This window comes from Scyliorhinus canicula, chromosome 16, assembly GCF_902713615.1.
Source record: "Scyliorhinus canicula chromosome 16, sScyCan1.1, whole genome shotgun sequence".
In the NCBI taxonomy this organism is placed as follows: domain Eukaryota; kingdom Metazoa; phylum Chordata; class Chondrichthyes; order Carcharhiniformes; family Scyliorhinidae; genus Scyliorhinus; species Scyliorhinus canicula.
The window spans coordinates 30,630,557-30,646,547 of record NC_052161.1 but is presented as its reverse complement, the minus strand read 5'-3'; the positions used below and the strand labels follow the sequence as shown (position 1 = coordinate 30,646,547).

Sequence of the window (15,991 nt, the reverse complement as noted above, 5' to 3'; positions counted from 1 at the left end):
TAATATTTTGCTTTTCAATAATTCCTGCTAAAGTGGCCAATCTCCCATTGTATTCATGTACCCAAATTTATCGCCATTTACTTGACCTATCTATATTCCTTTGCGGACTCCTTGGGCTGAATTATTGAAAGGTTATGGAGGGAGGACTGGGGGAGGGAGGGGACCGTAATTTCATACTGCTGGCCAGGGTGCCAGCCTTCCATCATTGTCCCACATCCTGGCAACTTGCATGGAGGCTGCCACAGAGGTTGATGGCTACTAGCCTGCCAGCAAAAGGTAGTCAATATGGCCACTGCCGTGTTCTTTGTGATTCTGTTACCAGGATGGATGTTGTCGTGTTCACAAAGACCACAAAAGCTAAGTTAATTAACAAAACTAACTTTTATTTACACTATTTATTAAAGACCAACCACTTACTCCAATAGTAAACAACAATCTAGTCATCTACAATCTCCACTCTACTAACACTAGTCTCTACACTCTATCTATAACTGTACTCTACACTCTCTCATAAGCCTGTGAGGCAGTGCTTTATGCAGTTCTGCATCTAGCTCCATCTAGTGGTTAATTATGATATGGCATTAGCCCGTTGTATTCTGAACATTTCACATAATGTCAGTCACTTAAATTGCCCAGTGAGGGCAATTGTCAGAAGTTGTCTAGAATTTCCCAGATTACAGGCTGACCCACCAGTCCCAACCACAGTTTGAAGCCTCACCGATGATTCAAGGCAGTCTCCTGGCAGCAGTGATGCCCCACCATGGCTACCACAGGGTTATAGCTGATGTCACAGGTTGTCCTGAGGAGGGGCTCTCTCTCCACAATGGCGGTCCGGCAGCTGTGGCTGTTTTTTGATATTGAAACTCCTTCAAAGCATGCCTCCACCTTGAGGCACGCTCTTGTTCTGCCTATAACTGTTCACTCCCACTGGCCCTCCTCACAACCGGTTTTCCTCCCTATGCATCATCGGCACGTTTGGTCAAGTGTACTCCATCTCCTCGTCCAAGTCATTCAATGCAATCAAATTAATTTACATAATCTCTATGTTAAATTAGATCTGATTAAATTAGGCTGATCTGTACAAAAAAAAGTCACAGAGTAACTTAGTGGTTTTAATAAACAGTAATTGAGAAAATAATGAAAGGAAATTGCAGATGTGGTTGAGATTTTCAATTGAGTTCGAAACATTCCTGTTGGGTAAGAGTATCAAGGGAAATGGAACAAAATGGGGCGGTTGCTGGAAATCTGAAATAAAACCAGGAATGTTAGGGGCAGCAGGGTAGCATGGTGGTTAGCATAAATGCTTCACAGCTTCAGGGTCCCAGGTTCGATTCCCGGCTGGGTCACTGTCTGTGTGGAGTCTGCACGTCCTCCCCCTGTGTGCGTGGGTTTCCTCCGGGTGCTCCGGTTTCCTCCCACAGTCCAAAGATGTGCGGGTTAGGTGGATTGGCCATGCTAAATTGCCCTAATAAAAGTAAGGTTAAGGAGGGGAGGGGGGTTGTTGGGTTATGGGTATAGGGTGGATATGTGGGTTTGAGTAGGGTGATCATGGCTCGGCACAACATTGAGGGCCGAAGGGCCTGTTCTGTGCTGTACTGTTCTATGTTCTATGTTCTATGTTGGTCTGACAGCAACTGTAAGCAGGGAATTATTAATGGAGCATAACTTGTGTACGGTGTTAATCACAGTCAGATTACCAACCACTCCTATTTATTCACACTAAAATGCAGCAGCACCTTTCTTGCACTTTCTGACTTGAGCTGGGTGAGATAAGTGCAGTGCGGTCAGGGTTTCTGAGGCCTTCCATCGAGGGCTGCAGCGTTGGAGGTGAGGGAACCGCATTCCTTTTTTTTTTAAACAGCACTAGCTGCAGGTAGGTTCAAAGGTCCAGCCACCCTGAGAAGCCAGGGAGAAAGTAAGTGTGGAAGGTAAATGGGTAGAGTGGGGAGGGGGGAGGGGGGGGGGGGGGGGTAACCATTCCTGTACCATAGTCCAAACCATTGAAGACTGCTATTTAAATCGGAACATCGGATGGTTCCCAGTACAATGTAATTACCCAATGGAAGTTTAAACTTCCTGATCACTTGGCGTGTAGCCCTTACGGGGTGTGATGTTCCCCAGGACCTGCCCCCCCCCCCCCCCCCTCCTCCTCCTGTGCACAAAGTCTCAGGCCAATACTTCAGCTGCAGGACCATGGAGGAATGCACAAATCCATTAACTCTGTTTACTGTCTCCCTGTCTCTATCTCCACAGATGCTGCCAGATCTGCTGACTATTACCAGCATTTTCTGTTTTTATTGCGGCTGCTCTATACCTCAGCTACTTGTCTTTATTCCATATCCCTTGAGAGAAATCTCAACAGGAATCTATCGAACAGTATTGAAAGTTTCAACTGACTTGCATCCACATCTGTAATTTCGTCCCATTTGTTTATCTAAAGTCCCATCATTTCCTCAATTACCATTTATTTCACATATCAAAACCACACATTGCTCAATGTGACATCTTCTTTTTCCTTTTACTGCTGGTGTCCAGTTCTCCCTCCACCATGAAAGCACTCATTTAACAAGTAGGCTATTAGTACCCATTATAATCCCACCTGCATCTTAATGGTCCCATCTTCCCTTTTACCACTTTCTCAATATACTTTTAAAACTTTTGCTGTTAATTTTAATGTTCCCTGCATGTTTTTTTTTAAACATGTTCACATGTTGTTTTGTATCTCATTACTAGATTTATATCCCTTTATTGATTTTCAGAATTCTCCTGAGTCTGTTGGTTTCCCATAAGACCATAAGACATAGGAGCAGAATTAGGCCACTCGGCCCATCGAGTCTGCTCCGCCATTCAATCATGGCTGATATTTTCTCATTCCCATTCTCCTGCCTTCTCCCGATAACCCCTGATCCTCTTATTAATCAAGAACCTATCTAGCTCTGTCTTAAAGACACTCGGTGATTTGGCCTCCCCAGCCTTCTGCGGCAAAGAGTTCCACAGATTCACCACCCTCTGGCTGAAGAAATTCCTCCTCATCTCTGTTTTAAGGATCATTCCTTTAGTCTGAGAAGGTGCCCTCTGGTTCTAATTTTTCCTACAAGTGGAAACATCCTCTCCATGTCCACTTTATCCAGGCCTCGCAGTATCCTGTAAGTTTCAATAAGATCCCCCCTTATCCTTCTAAACGCCATTGAGTACAGACCCAGAGTCCTCAACCGCTCCTCATACGACAAGTTCTTCATTCCGGGGATCATTCTTGTGAACCTCCTCTGGACCCTTTCCAAGGCCAGCACATCCTTCCTTAGATACGGGGCCCCAAACTGCTCCCAATACTCCAAATGGGGTCTGACCAAAGCCTCAGAAGTACCTCCCTGGTCTTGTATTCTAGCCCTCTTCCCATTTTCATGAAGGCCCTCCTCCTTAACCATGCCCCTCGCCTGAGGTGTGGTGATGCTCAGGTTAAATCACCACCAGTCAGCTCTCTCCCTGAAAGGGGAAAGCAGCCTATGGTCTAACGGTGGCACAGTGGTTAGCATTGTTGCCTCACAGCGCCAGTGACCCGGGTTCAATTCTGGCCTTCATCGACTGTGTGGAATTTGCACATTCTTCCTGTGGCTGCGTGGGTTTCCTCCGGGTGCTCTGGTTTCCTTCCACAGTCCAAAGATGTGTACGTTAGGTGGACTGGCCATGTTAAAATTGACCCGTAGGTTAGGTGAGGTTACGGGGATACTGCGAGCTTAGGGTTCTCTTTCAGAGGGTCAGTGCAGACCAAATGGGCCAAATGGCCTCCTTCTGCACTGTAGGGATTCTATGATTACTGGGGGACTATGGCAAGTTTACCTTTATTTGTGTAACCTTTTGATGCTACTGCTTATCTCACATGTTGCCCATCAGAGTGCGGTGAGAATTTGGAAATGCTACCACATGAAATCTAAGGGCAGGCTTTATTCATAGAGGAAGGAAAATGAATGGGTAGATTACAGGGGTAGGTTGAGAGGAGGTAAACAAGTTGCGCGGTGGCTTGTTCAGGATATAACCACAGGCATGGACCCATTGCTCCCAATGGCGTGTCAGAGAATTACACTGAATCCAAGTCTAATTGAGTCGAGGACACGATTAATCAATCATCGTATTGCTTCTTGCAGGGTATGACTAACAGAAGATGGTTTCTGTTTCCAATGTAAGAAAACCAGTGCACTTTGAAAGTAATTTGTGTGAAGTGTCTTGAGACATTTCGATGTAATCAGGTGCAACATAAATGCGAGTAACATTATTGCAAGTGACAGTGAAGTATGTGATGGCAGCCTGCGAGGACTCCATCATGAACTTATTCTCCCTGTGGGGAAGAAAATCTTTATTCCATGATGACATGATGGATTCAGTAATGCACTGAGAGAGAAATTGAAGGCTGCAAGCCCCATTCATTTACTCTATAATGCATAGCTTATTGACACATCTCTTCCCCCCCCCCACCTCCTTCCCCCCCCACCTCATTTCCCCCCCCACCTCATTTCCCCCCCCCCCCACCTCCTTCCCCCCCCCACCTCCTTCCCCCCCCCCCCCCCTTTCTCCCCCCCCCCCACCTTTCTCCCCCCCCCACCTCCTTTCTCCCCCCCCCACCTCCTTTCTCCCCCCCCCCACCTCCTCCCCCCCCCACCTCCTTTCTCCCCCCCCCCACCTCCTTTCTCCCCCCCCCCACCTCCTTTCTCCCCCCCCCACCCAACTCCTTTCTCCCCTCCCCACCCAACTCCTTTCTCCCCTCCCCACCTCCTTTCCCCCCCCCCCCACCTCCTCCCCCCCCCCACCTCCTTTCTCCCCCCCCCACCTCCTTCTCCCCCCCCCCCCACCTCCTTTCCCCCCCCCCCCCACCTCCTTTCCCCCCCCCCCCCCACCTCCCTCCCCCTCACACCCACTAACTCTGTACTTCTGTATCTATTAACAGGTCATTTAGAATTGTGGACCCTGATATGAATTCCTTAAGACTTTTGAGCAAATGCTCACTGTTTTGTTATCCTAGATGTGGGTTAAATGTATTCAGGGCATTGACATACTGAATGATTTTGGGATTTTGCAATATCGGTTTTATGGAAACTAAAGGATTGGCGTAAACCCAGGTTCTACGTACCTACAAAGAGAGCGGTTTTTGATTTTAAATTAACAGACCATTCAAGATATGCTGGGAAAGTCAACTAAATTCAAAAGGTCTTATACAGATTGTCTGGAAGGTTACAGATAAGGAGGCCTTGAGAGACTGTAAGAACTGTGATAAACACCTGGTGGCTTTTATGGTAACAGCGGATCATGTACCCATGAGAAAGAGAAAATGAAAACTTCCTGAAAAGATTGTTTTTGACAGAAGAGCATTGTGGCAGTCATTCTATGGTGGATTTAAAAAAAGAGCTAGTCCATTAGTTAGACCAGAAGAACTCCACACAGGATGTTGATGAATTATTAACCACCTAATTTCCCAAAGCAACTTCCAATTATGGTTGCATAAATCTCTGTTGTATTTCAAAGTTAATAAAAGCAATTGGTTATAAAAAGTTTAAAGCTTTGAGAGATCTTACCTGATTAGCCTAGAGCGTAAAGAGAATTTATTTAATCCCCAAAAATCCATAGAATCCTAAGTGCAGAAGGAGACCATTCGGCCCATTGAGTCTGCACCAACCCTCCAAAAGAACACTATAATCACCCTACTCCCCTGCCCTTTCCCCGTAACCCTGCACACTGATCATGGCTAATCCACCTAACTGGCACATCTTTGGACACAAAGGGGCAATTTAGCAATGCCAATTCCACCTAACCTGCACATCTTTGGATGTTTGCTGAAGAAAGTGGGTCATTGTTTTTAATTTTGCAGGAATCAGCATTCTGATCACATCCACCAAGCATAAAATTACACACTGAAACCGTGGGAAAATACCTGATACAGTTTGAGAAAAGGGTACCAGCTTTTGGTTAAACAAATAATCCAAAATGATTAACTCAGGGAAATTGTTAATCCAATGTTAGTAAGTTAGTATATTTCATTCCAGTTATTAGTTTAGTTTAAGAGTCCCAAAAATTTGCATTCTAGTATTAAGAGGGAACATTGTGATGGTCGGGGAAGGTCGGTCCTTTCAAAGGCATTTGAGATGCACTCAAATTCTGATCATGTGACATTACCCAGAAATGCTACCTAACCTGGAGTGTTTCCAATATTGTTTCAGATTTCCACCATCAGTAGCTTTTTAAAAATCTTTAATGAAATTCAAAATTAATCCCAGCAATGGTCATTTTTAAGATTTCATCACTTTTGAACAAAAATCTATTAACTCCCCAGCGAGGGAAAAAGTAGCAGAATAATGCATGACTGCCCTGTGGGTTAATCAATGCGTGTAGGCAGTGAGCAATTAAAAAGGCAAAATCCATTTTTGAAATTCCATGTGTTGGGCTGGAGTTCTTAGGACAGAGTTCCAGTTATGAACTTATGGGCATTAAAATGGAGAGTGACTGAGAAAAGCATTGGACGATTTCCATCTAGCTCACGTATTACTCTTAGGTTAGGTGATAATCTCGTCTTTTCTCCACACATATGCATTCATATGCGGAAATGCGGATTCAATAAACCAGATAAGAAATCACATTCTGTAAGATCATAACGCCATAAATAAGCACATTTTCTAACTGCGTGATTCTAAATTTTAATCAGTTTACCTAATGCACAGCAGTATTATCTCCAGGACGAGTTTCTAATGCCGCTGGAGAGTCATTACCACCCGTTGAGAACCTGTCGGTTCTCTGTAAAGCAATCCAGTCAGTCCCATTACCCTGCTCTATCGCCCTACAAGCTTATTTCCTTCAAGTGCCCATCCAATTTCCTTCAGTAATCATTGAGGTTCAGGTCATTACCATTTGCTGCACAAAGAAATTCTTCCTCACATTCCCCTGTTCCCAAAACTTTACATCTGTCTCCCTTTATATTTATGGATCTGCTGCTTCTACAAGCATGTACTTTGTCATGCTCGAGTACAGTATAAACTTTCAGACAATACTTTAAAATTTTGAAAAGTCTATTAAAAGAGTCTCTGCAAATCATGTGTCCTTTAGCATTCTGAGCCAGACAGTCCTGAATCACAGGCAAATACCTCATTAAACATGGACAAACACAGCAATTCAGGAAATTCACACATATCTTTGTTTAAGGATGGACCATTAATAAAGTGAACTATATTCATATTACTGATTTTAATGCCACATAAGTTCATCATGCACAAATTAAGCACTGAAACTCAATGGATGGAATTCCCCCATCGTGGGACTAAGTCCCGCGGCGGGAGCAGGAACATGGAACGTTCACCAAATCTGGAAAGTTCGGCAGGTCCTCCCCTCCACCCATCGCTGTGGTTTTTCTGGATCCAGAGTTGCCGGTGGCCTCCACCCTGAACTCCTGAGGCAGCCCAGGCATCGTTCAGGTGAATCTCGACATCTGCACGCCACATTGTTCCAAACGTGTTTCGCACTATGTTCTCCAGCCGTGCCAGGGAGAATTGGGTTTAGGTGGTTAAGACCTTCCTACGCATTCCATTACCTGGATACAAATGAGGATCACATTGGCTTCCAGCGGGTTTTCCGATGCACCATGGCGGTCACCAGCAAAATATCCTGCAGAATATTGACACCGATGTAAAACTGATCTTTGGGCCTCCCACCAAATTCTTCTTCCCATCCCACCATTGAATCTGTTGGTGTGGGGGAATAGGGGTATTCTGCCCAATGTATTTTAAATGAATGGATCCTAGAGACCTTTCTTTGCATTATGATAGCCCTCTCATCCAATGGATCCCATCGACTTTTCATTGCATTATAATTGTTCTCTCATCCAAACGAGACATTATCAACTTCAAAGTGTCAAATGATAACACAGAATCTACAAACACCACCTTTTTCTGGACAAAGGACTCTGAACATGGTGGACACAGCCATTGTCCCCCGTCTGTTTTAAAACAATAAAAACTGTCTGCAGAGATAGAGTTCCATCCGAGTCCATCAGAAAAGTAATGAACTAAGCAGCCAAAGTAATAAACAGCAATACCTCTGAAAGTGGGAGGAGAACTCACCCCCAACTGCAAGTTCACCGGAGAACCTGGAAATTTAACAAGAGGTCTTGCAACTTACTGAAGGTTCTCCGCTTACAAGACCTTTCTTTCAGCAAAAAGCATGAACTCATCTATGAAACTACAGGCCTGTCAAGAAAGAGACTGAGCCAATTATACCTTGCATTTTCTTTCTTCCTCTGTATCTAACCTTTGTGAGTGATAGTGTATGTGAGATGTTACATTTAAACCTCCAGGACAAGTGTAGGATAATAAATAACCTTTATTTAAAAACTCAAAAAATCTTTCTTCTGGAATTATTTAAATTGGGACAATCGATCAGTGTACGAAAATACACATACAGAACACATTGCTCCCACAGTGTAATGTATAAGTAAACACACACATTTTGTCTGTGATGGGTGATAAACAATCATAACCTACTCCAGTTATGCGACCTACTTTTGTTTTACAAACCATCAAGTTTTCAATCTCTTTCTCTTCTGCTTTCCAACCTCAATTACTGCTTTGTTGCATTTATTTCCTTACAATGAAGGATTTCAGTAAATTTGGGTGATGGTTCAATGTAAATCACACTAGAATATTAAAGATACAGCACATAATTAGGTTGGTATTGATACAGTAATTAATTCTGATAGATGACAGAGCTTGTCTACTATTCCCGTACCAGCCTCCCCGGACAGGCGCCGGAATGTGGCGACTAGGGGCTTTTCACAGTAACTTCATTGAAGCCTACTCGTGACAATAAGCGATTTTCATTTTCATTTTTCTTTTTTTTTTTCATTTGACCTGACAATGTTGAATCATATAGCAAAGTAAACTGCTGAAAAGTAGAGATCTATGTTTGGAGCAGCTGTGTAAAACCATCTCAAAATGCATTGAAGTTTATTTTCAATATGGTGATTATTGAATATTTGTGCTTGGCTACATAACATGATTTGACCAAGACATTACTGCACTGTCAATAGGTACCATAGAGCAGTGTTTTTCAAATTTTTTTTCCCCCAGAACCCACACTTTTGCCAACCAGCCGACCTTTGCAACCCATGCTGGCCAACCTTTGTGACCAACGCCGGCAAACTTCGCGTCACATGCCAGGTTCACTTACCTTTAATGCAAAAGGGGTCCTCATGATCTCACTCCAATCAGGTTCACAGGAGGCGAGTGCAATGCGCATATCAGGTGCAGAGTTCAGACAGCTCAGATGTGCCGTCTTCACCTTTGTGAGAATGGAAAATCCAAAACTCGCACTCGTAGGTCGTCATGAAGGGCAATAGCAACAAAATGCTAATTTTACTCAGCACTGGATACTCCTGGTAGATACTACTCCAGAATGTTGACAGCCTCATGGGCCTTTGGCCTGTTTTTAATGTGCTGTCACAGGCAAGTACAGCAGCATAGTCTTTTCATTTGGAGTCAGCTGTAAGTTAATAACTAACTCTGGGGTCTCAACCTCAACAGGAATTTTTCACCTGCCACTTCTTTCAAAATCTTCTCCTCTCATTTGCCATCACTTCCCTGCATATAACACACAAGGGCTTTGCATCCTTATTATCATTGCCATAATTGACAAAACCATACCTCAAGAATTCATCTTTATACTGCTTTGTGTCCAAGTTAAACTTCTTCTTTGTGGGCTGTTAACCAGAGACCCTGGAGCTCTATGCAGGGCTAATGCTAGCACTGCTCTGTTCTGCGCTGGACTCTCCTGCACATCTCTCTCCAGCAGATTCAGATGAGAGATCCTGGTTAGTAGGTACACTGCCTCTTTGTATCTCTGCCCGTCTCTTTCTTGTATGAAAACGATTCATCTTCACAGTCCTTCTCCGCCTTGCTTGCTAGCAACTAGAAAATGGAAGAAGCGTTCTTCCATGATTTGGAGCCATGAACACACACATACAGGGAGCTTGATGTCACGTGTACGTGCAAAGCGTGTGACCTGCTCACTGTTGCCGCTTCTGGCTGCTAGACTTCCCACAGCCTCATTTCCTTCTCATTTAAAAGGTGCAGCGGCCACTATTCTCCATAAAACTGCCAATAGTGGTCATTTTTCCATTATCAGGACCACCAAAGGAACACCGCCACCGATCGAAACCCTGCCGAAGCCCATCCATGACCCACTGTGGGTTGCAACCCGCTCTTTACAAGATCCTGTCACAGAGAACAGAAAGGTCCGCTCATGGAGACATTACCTATGGTTTAGACAGCATAACACTGATTTCAAGCAAAGTTTTATGGTCTGAAAGAAACATTATGTTGTAAAGACCATCTTAAAAGCAGCCCAGTGACAATGTAACATTGATGAACTGTCACCCTAGGTCCTAAATCACAAATGCAATTTGGCCCATTTATAAATGACACAGCCCGAGGGGGGAAATACGTTAATACATTTTGAGAAAAAAACAATTCAATAAGTTTTAGCATTTGCAAAATAATGCAGAGGCATTTAGGCCATTGTTACGTTAGGTCAGTACAATGAGTTCCTTGCACATGGCGGAATCAACCAAATCAGGATGAAAACAGAAAAGAGAATCAGTGAGTCGGGTTGCCGACTCAGCAAGAAATTAAAAGATTTAATTTCCTGGTCAAGTGGTTTGGAAGAAAAAAACAGAAGCAGGGAAGAAAAAGGTGGTTTGATTGACAGTCAAGAATCATCCAATAGACAAGAAGAGTTTCTGAATTTTCTAATCAAGGATGGTGTGTCAAGTCACCATTGACAGGGCTGGTGCAGTTGAATGGATCAGGAAATCTTTGGTTTATATTCAACCAGAATATGAGTATGATTACTCTTCAGACATGATAATCATTAGTGTCACAAGTAGGCTTACATTAACACTGCAATGAAGTTAAGTTACTGTGAAAATCCCCATCGTCTGTTTGGGTACACGGAGGGAGAATTCAGAATGTCCAATTCACCTAACATCTTTCGGGACTTGTGGTAGGAAACCGGAGCACCCGGTGATAACCCACACAGACATGGGGAGAAGGTGCAGACTCCGCATAGACAGTGACCCAAGCCGGGATTTGAATGATATAAAGACATGACAAAAATGAGGAATCTGGATGGTGTAATCATGTTAAGAATGTGTACGAGTACAGGAAAGGTAGATGGATCACATTGATCATAAAGAACTTGTAGCAACCTCACAACCTTTAATTGCATAGCTTCTCCTCAGGCAATCACTCACAGCCACCTGAAAAAACAGCATACCACATGAGGAGGAATTATTTTTTAAAACTGAAAAGCTCATTATATTTTGGAATGGATGTCTTTCTAGTTTCCCTGAGAAGATGATGTATGAAACAATAGACCATTCAACCCCTTGTGCATACTTCGCCATTCAATCAGATCATGCCTAATGTTTGTGTTGAGTTCCACTTTCCCATCTACCCCAGATAACCTTTGATTCCCTTGCCTAAGCATTTACCTCTGCCTTAAGAATCCTCAGTGATCCCACTTCCACCACCTACTGAGGCAGAGTTCCAAAGTCACATAACCCTCTGAAAATTCTGCAAATCTCTGTCCTATAAGGGGGTCCCCTAATTTTAAAACAGTGCCCCCTAGTTCTGGGCTCATCCACAAGAGGAAACATCCTTTCAATATCCAGCTTGTCAACACCATTCAGGATTTAACATACTTCAGTCAAGTAACCTCTCGCTCTTCTGAACTCTGGTGGTGTTTTTATTTATACTTTATAGATACAAAGCACTAAATTTGCTGGAATATAACAGAGTAATGAAGAGATAGAAATACAATTTATTTGATCAAATATAGCATAAAATGGATTCTCAGTATTCATTACACCGCTATTCGTGCACTCTTGGGCTGAATTTTGTCAGTGCAGCAAAGTTTCTGACAAAGGGCCAAAAAGCTGAGGACATCCACCCCTTCGGCTATTTAGGGAATGCCAACTAAATGGTAGGCTTATCATTCAGTAAATTAGCCCCATCCCTTTAAGCTATTAGTCAATCAGAGGATCTTCAGTCTCAGCATTGCTCTACCTACCATGTGCATTGGCCACGGTGGGAAATGCACCAAGCCAACAGACACAGTGATTGACGCCACACTTGCAACATGGTAGGTGGGTTGAGGTTTGCCGGAACAGGTCGGGCAGTCTCTGACTGCCAAGTTGTAGGGGGAGGCTGTGAAGGCAACCATTTCTGCTAAAGAATCCCTCCGTGAGCCAGAGTTTCAAATTAACAGTACCTCACCCAAGCAAGGAGGTTGCCAGGATTCAACAGGATGTTCTACTTTCGGCAGAGGGGACAACCTGCTGTTGGTCAAATGCCAAGAAAGGCAGGAAGAGGACCTAATCGGTTTCTTAAGTGGCAGAAAGGTGGCTGAGGGTTAGGATGGGTCCTCTCTCCACTTCCCTCGCTGTTAGCAGAACGCCATGGCAGGCAATATCACTCCATCCCATCGTCATTTAACCTCCCCCCCCATGCCTGGAGTGTGGATGCTGGATTCCCTCCCTCACAGCACTGTGGGTGTACCTACATCTCGGATTGCAGTGGCAAGTCACTATTACCTTCTAAAGGACAACTGGGGATGGGTAATAAATGCTGGCCTTACCAGCGACGTCCACAACCCTTAAAATGAATTAAAAGATTCAGCCCCTTGTGTGCAATTTTGCTGTAACATGTGCCTCTTTTCACATGTACTTGTAATCTGAATAATTCAGCTATCCATGCCAATAATAAAAGACAACCTTTTCATCACTTTTTTCCACCTTTATCTCTGCTTAGCAAGACGATGGTAGAGAAGAAAGTACCTAACATAATCGATTTGGCCAAGGATAATGGAAATAAAGGACAAACTTATTTAGTTGGTACAAAAAGTAAGTAAAACAATACTAAGAGCCTAGAGGTCGAATGCTGCAGCACTTTGCATTATTTCTCCTGTGATGGAGCAGGTGCAGTGAGATTGCCGCATATACTAAGGACATAATAATGTACAATATAAATACCAATTTGTTATTTGAAGGAGGGCTTGTAGAGATGCTTATAACATACTGTATTGTGCAGGGGGAAGGATACAGTAATTACAGCTCAGGACAGGTCCTTATTTGCCAGGGGTTTTCAAGGTCAGGGTTGCGGCCCGCTGGTGGGTGTCGGAAGGATCATGGAGCGATCAGTCCCTCCATTCCCTAGGCGGTCCCGATCGCGGGAGAAGCGCACAACAGCCGCAACGGGCTTTTACATCAAGAATTGCGCCCGCTGCCGCCTTTTAAATGGAAATAAATGAGACTATGTGGAGTCTTCCAGCCAGAAGTGGCAGCAGAGAGCAAATCTTGCACCCTGAACGTAGAATTAGCATGAAGCGCCATCCAGGTACGTGCTTTTGGAGCCAAAGCAGGGCACAGAGTTGCTTCAATTTTACAGCTACTGGCAAGCAAGGCAAGTGAACTGTGATCAATGGTTCTCTTAAAAGTAAGAGATTGAATTAGGCAGTTTACCTATTGGACAGGATCTCACAACAGAATCTGCTGGAGAAAGCTGCTCAGGAGAGTCCAGGGCAGGACAGAGCAGAGGTGGTGTTCGAGCTCCAGGGCCTCTGCTTAATGCCCCTGAAAAAAGATACTTAACTTGGAACAAAGAAGTAATAAGATGATTTCTTGGGGTATGGTTTTGTCAATTGCGACAATGCAAATAAGGAGGCAAAGCAAATGTGTGTTATATGCAGGGGAAAAGTTTCAGAATTTGAAAGAGAAGTGGTTGCATTTGAAATTCCTTTGTCAGGTTGAGATCGCAGTCAGTTATTAACTTAGAGCTGACTCCAAATCAAGACTACACTGCTGCGGCTTACCTGCAATAGCACATTAATAACACGCCAAAAGCCCTCAAGTCTGTCAGCATTCTGGTGTAGCATCTCCCAGGAGTAACCAGTGCTGCGTGAAACACGCATTTTATTACTATTGCCCTTCATGATGACCAACATGTGCGAGGTTGGATTAACCATTTTCATAAGGATGAAGACGGCACGAAGGAACTGGCTGAAGTCTGCACCTGATATGCGAATTGCCCTCTCCTCCTCTGAACCTGACATTGTGAGGACAAAGCAGGCTCTCCTTTTGCATTAAAAGCTAAATGAACATGGCGTGTGTCGCGCAGGTCGGTCAGTTGCAGAAGTTTGAAAATCATGCTATATGGTGTTAGTCTTAGTCCTGTGCTGCAGTTACACAATAGGTTCAGTACTGATGACAGCTGCACCATTGGAGGGGCCATCCGTTGGACTGGATTTTAAATGAGGTCCTGTCTTACCTTTTTACATGGATATAAAAGATCCCATGACACTGTTTGAAGAGCAGATGAGTTCTTCTGCTGCCCTGGACAACATTTGCCCCTCAATCTACATTTGTCACAATGCTGTTTATGAGATCTTGTTGTTGCACTTGCCTACATTACAACACAAAAGTAATTTACTGGCTGTGCAAATAGTCTTGATGCTCCAGGTTATGAAAGATGCTATACAAGCGAAAATTATTTCTCCCCACTATAAAAATAACTTAAATTGCACAAGCAGGGAACGATCATACAGTGGCATCTTAAAAATAACAGGTGTCCATGACTTTCCTGTTTGTAGAAATAACCTACAACACTAAAAGGAAAATATTTAAACCCATTTTTGATTTGTAATAAATGTACATCAAGTGTAAGGACTTGACAGTTTACTCTCGCACTGATGAATGTCAATAATTTACCAACACTTTAGACTAAAAATATTTTAATATTACATGGCGAGTACCGATAACCCACATATCAATTAAATTTTCTAGCATTTTCCTCTTCCTTTCCCAATCTTGCCTTAAGGCGAGAAGAATTCCATGCTCAAGAGATAGTCCTGGTCAAAGTCATCTTTATCACCCTGTTTTAGTGTGGTCTTGTCATTTATTACCATTTCATCCTCCTTCACCACCTCCCCTACTTAATCCGTCTCTGGTAGTGTCACTATGTGCTTGTGTGCTGAAAATGCAACCCTCACACTGTAGTTCTGATTCATGTTTTTAATACATTTTGGAATCAACACTTCATAGCAAACTAAACATTGAATTATATACAAAGTGTAACTGTAATATTTTGTACCTCATTTTATAAATCATTTATACACATTACACAGTTGAATAAATCTAGCTTTTTAAGCAACAAACAATTATTTGTTAATCGCTAAACATTAAGGAGGTTTAAGTGCAATCATACCCAGAAAAATGTATCTAATCACGGAGGATGTCCACATCTTGCCCAATTACAGAAATAAAAGACTTTGTAGCGTTTAAAATAAATCTATTAGTGATAACTGTACAGACAATTTTTCGCATCTGAAGTTGTTGCTTAAAACATATTACAGCCAGAGAGAGATTTTATCCAGATTTTTCACTAATGTGGAAGTCATACATCAAAGAAGGAAAATCAACACTGTATCAAAAGTCTGGACATACCAGAAAGCCAGAATTGTTACAGTGAGATACTATCATACAAGTTTTTTTTTGCGGATTTTCACTGTAGAGTAACAATTGGAATGTAATTTATTCAGACGGCACACCTGGAGACTGCAACACAACATTCAAAGTGCTATACTTTAGTCACCAACTGGTTCCATTAACCTTTGAAACTATGGAGAGCCACCATAATTTTGAAGGTTAACATTTACAAGTCATGAAACAGGTTTGTCTTCTTTGCTCTGCTGCAGGTCCTTAAGCAGTTCAGCTCCTGCATCACCGGCTTTGGTGGCAAACAGGATTGCCCCTTCCTGTAAATTTAGCATCTTTAAGTACCTTGCATAATCTGCATATACTGCATTGTAAAATTTCTGTGAAATCCTATTAAGGAAAATACCTTTCGGTACAATCACACACTATTGTGTGCAAAGTTTTTTAGCATGGTTCATCAGAACTTTATTT

The 15,991-nt window shown here is 43.1% G+C and overlaps 1 protein-coding gene across 1 annotated transcript in view; it reads right to left on the bottom strand.

The window, feature by feature from the left end:
* Positions 1-15,082: 15,082 nt before the first annotated feature.
* Positions 15,083-15,991, bottom strand: part of wdr11 (WD repeat domain 11) — a 151,691-nt gene continuing 150,782 nt past the window's right edge. Inside the window, exon 29 of the mRNA XM_038773684.1 lies at positions 15,083-15,902. Within this exon, the coding sequence (XP_038629612.1) occupies positions 15,745-15,902 (158 nt within the window). The 3' untranslated portion in view covers positions 15,083-15,744. The remainder of the gene's footprint in view (positions 15,903-15,991) is intronic.